General features: G+C 36.6%; 1 protein-coding gene across 1 annotated transcript; it reads right to left on the bottom strand.

The window, feature by feature from the left end:
• Positions 1-1,026: 1,026 nt before the first annotated feature.
• Positions 1,027-2,688, bottom strand: LOC131039828 (G-type lectin S-receptor-like serine/threonine-protein kinase SD2-5). The gene has a single exon (XM_057972681.2). It carries the CDS (start codon positions 2,423-2,425, stop codon positions 1,133-1,135), a length of 1,293 nt encoding a protein of 430 aa, XP_057828664.2. The 5' UTR covers positions 2,426-2,688; the 3' UTR covers positions 1,027-1,132.
• Positions 2,689-3,000: the final 312 nt, after the last annotated feature.

Raw genomic sequence — 3,000 nt, 5'->3', positions numbered from 1 at the left:
AAATTATAACTAATATTTAAAAAAAATTAAACATATAATTAAGAACTATATATATATAAATATAATAAATTAAAAAGCTAAATTTTAAAAGTTGGAAATATATAGAGCATTAAGTTTTTAATAATATTTTAAATAAAAATATTATTTAAATTATCTTAATATATAATAAAAATTAATTATTTATATATATATTATAATATAATAATTAATAAGAATAAATTTCTGAACACATAATTTATTATATATTATAATATTATTAAAACTAAAAAGTTATAACTAATATTTTAAAAAATTTAAACATATAATTAAGAACTATATATATATAAATATAATAAATTAAAAAGCTAAATTTTAAAAGTTGGAAATATATAGAGCATTAAGTTTTTAATTAAAGATCTCTCTTATGTGCATGGCATCGTGATCATGATATGTAAAACATATTCCTAAAATAAGACTATTTGTATGGGTTAAGGGAAAATGGTGAATGAAATAATGGTTGAAAAGGCTAAAAAGTTAAATCATTGTTTCTGACGTGTTTCCAACTTTATGCATTTAAGACTTTTTTGACGTGTTTTTAAAATAATGTCATGCGATTCTTGAAACAACGAAATTGTAAATGGCGAACGGAAATCGAGGAAGGGGAGCGTGATGAATCTTTTCCGGACAGCTCTGTGAATGAGACGAAACGAATTCCCAAAAAATGCGATCCTTTAATTAATGGAGATGCATCTGGAAAAGTCACTATTGCCGTCAGAGATGGGCAGACTTTGGACAGAAATGAAATGCGGACGAAAAATGAAACAAAATTAAATACGGATGAAAATCGATCAACGGTCAAAGACGTTTCAATCGTCTTGCACTGCATTTAGACAATACCAACCGTTGATTTGCAAAAGTTAGCAGGTGCATTTCATAGTAGGAGACGCCTTCGGCGTAAATATTCCTTAAAATATTCATTTTTCATCATTCAACGCAAAAAGCACAGTTACTATGTATTTCGACTCGGAAAAGTCGAAAATCGGGATGAAAAAGAGCCATGAAAAAAGGCAAGTAAAATATCATCTAGGTCCCGATAATTCAGATGGCAAAGGCCCATAGGAGAGCGCCACGTCATTAAATTTCTCAAAGAAAATCAACGGCTGAATCGGTGAGCCTGTAAACAGAGAAGTGACATAATCCTCTCGCTTGGATTCTCCAGTGCCTTAACCAGGGTCGACATCGCCGGCCTCGCTGTAAAATCATACTGTATACAACATATGCCCATTGCCAACACTTTTGCTGCCTCCTGGTCGGCACCAATCCCTTCATCTTTGATTTCAGGATCTACTAAATCCTTCAATCTCCCTTCCTCTGCCATACCCTGCAAAACTGAAAACAGCCCATAGCTTGGTGTTGTAAGCTCTTTGCTTTTCTTTCCGCTCACAATTTCTACCACCACAACGCCAAAGCTATAGACATCTGCTTTCTCAGTAAAATGCATGCCCAATAACTCAGGTGCCATATAGCCAGGAGTTCCTCTAAACATGGTTATCACTTCACTCTGTTCTCTGTTAATCAGCTTTGCTAGCCCAAAATCTGAGACCTTTGTATTGAAGTTTTCGTCCAGAAGAATGTTCTGGGGCTTGATGTCGAAATGAATGATTCGTTCTCGACACTCCTCGTGCAAGTATGATAATCCTCGTGCTATTTGAAGAATCACTTTGGATCTGGTGTTCCAGTCCAGAACAAGCTGAGGGTTTTCCTTTGGAAATATCCATTTATCCAGAGACCCATTTGGTAGATACTCGTATACAAGAATTATGTGCGACTTTTCTGCACAGAAGCCCTCCAGTCTCACCAAATTAACATGATGAATGTACCCCCGAGTTTTCACTTCTGCGCGGAACTCTCTGGAGCCTTGTCCTGCTCCATCAAGCCGCTTCACTGCTATCTTTGTGTCGTTCAACAGATTTCCCTCGTACACTGAACCAAATCCTCCGCCGCCCAGCCTCATGCTGAAATCACTGGTAGCATTTTTTAATTCTTGGAATGAGTAACGCACAGGGAAGCCAGCTGGAAGGTCTAAATCCTCAACCTTTTCCTCCTCTTGTCTAGCTTTTCCCAATTTATGCTTGCATGCCCACAAAAAGAGAAACAGGGCAATCGCTGCACCAACAGCAGAAACAGTGGTAACTGTAATTAAGTACTTGGGCCGCTTGGATTTTGACTGAACTTTAAGGTAAGCCGTTGAATTATAAAAGAAATCGGTTGTCTTACTTTCCAATTCCATGGAGAGGACCGAGGACTTGAGATAACAGTAGCCAAGAGAAGAATTGGGAGTGAAACCACACCGGAAAAATGCTGCTTTGCAAGAGCAATTTATGGAGCAAAGATATTTATAGTAATTTCCTGATACCAATTCTACAATAGAGGGCTTTTCCCACATGTAACTAAAATAGGAAACATGGTCCAGCTCTAGAAATGACTGCCCTGACTTGCTGTCATTCCCTCTGGGTGTCTGTGAACAGAGGACTGGATTGTATGGAGAGCATCCCAAACTGGGGTGTGAGGTGTCAATCTGATAAAAGTAATTCTCTGTTTTTGGACAGCTGCACTGGATATCTGTACAAATGCCATAGTCCCCACATACTATTGGATAATCACACCTAGTCAGCGCACTAGTAAATTGTGACAAATAGTCATTATCAGATCTTCTGGTTTTTTAATCATAAGAGAAAAATCTCAAATGCCCATCATAAGAGATCTTCAAGTATAGGGAATTAAGAGGTACGGGAAGAGTGACTGCACTTGGATTGGATGGAGATCCTTCTGAATAGTATAAGAGGTAGTTGGTGTGGAATTGTACAAAAGAGAAGTTCACAGTTGTAGGCAGGGGAGGGTATTTAAAATGGAAGTCAGTAATCTCTACATAAAATGGCATTTCGTATGATTTTTAAAATGTGCAAAACACAATGGATTTGGATGAAATTTTCTGTATAAAATCTTCATGATCTTCATTCT

The sequence above is a fragment of the Cryptomeria japonica genome, chromosome 7, assembly GCF_030272615.1.
Source record: "Cryptomeria japonica chromosome 7, Sugi_1.0, whole genome shotgun sequence".
NCBI lineage: Eukaryota > Viridiplantae > Streptophyta > Pinopsida > Cupressales > Cupressaceae > Cryptomeria > Cryptomeria japonica.
This window is presented reverse-complemented; position numbering and strand designations above follow the sequence as displayed.

What these genes read in the sequence shown, in the direction of transcription:
- LOC131039828 (XM_057972681.2), bottom strand. Translation starts at nt 2,425, where the DNA reads ATGTGGGAAAAGCCCTCTATTGTAGAATTGGTATCAGGAAATTACTAT.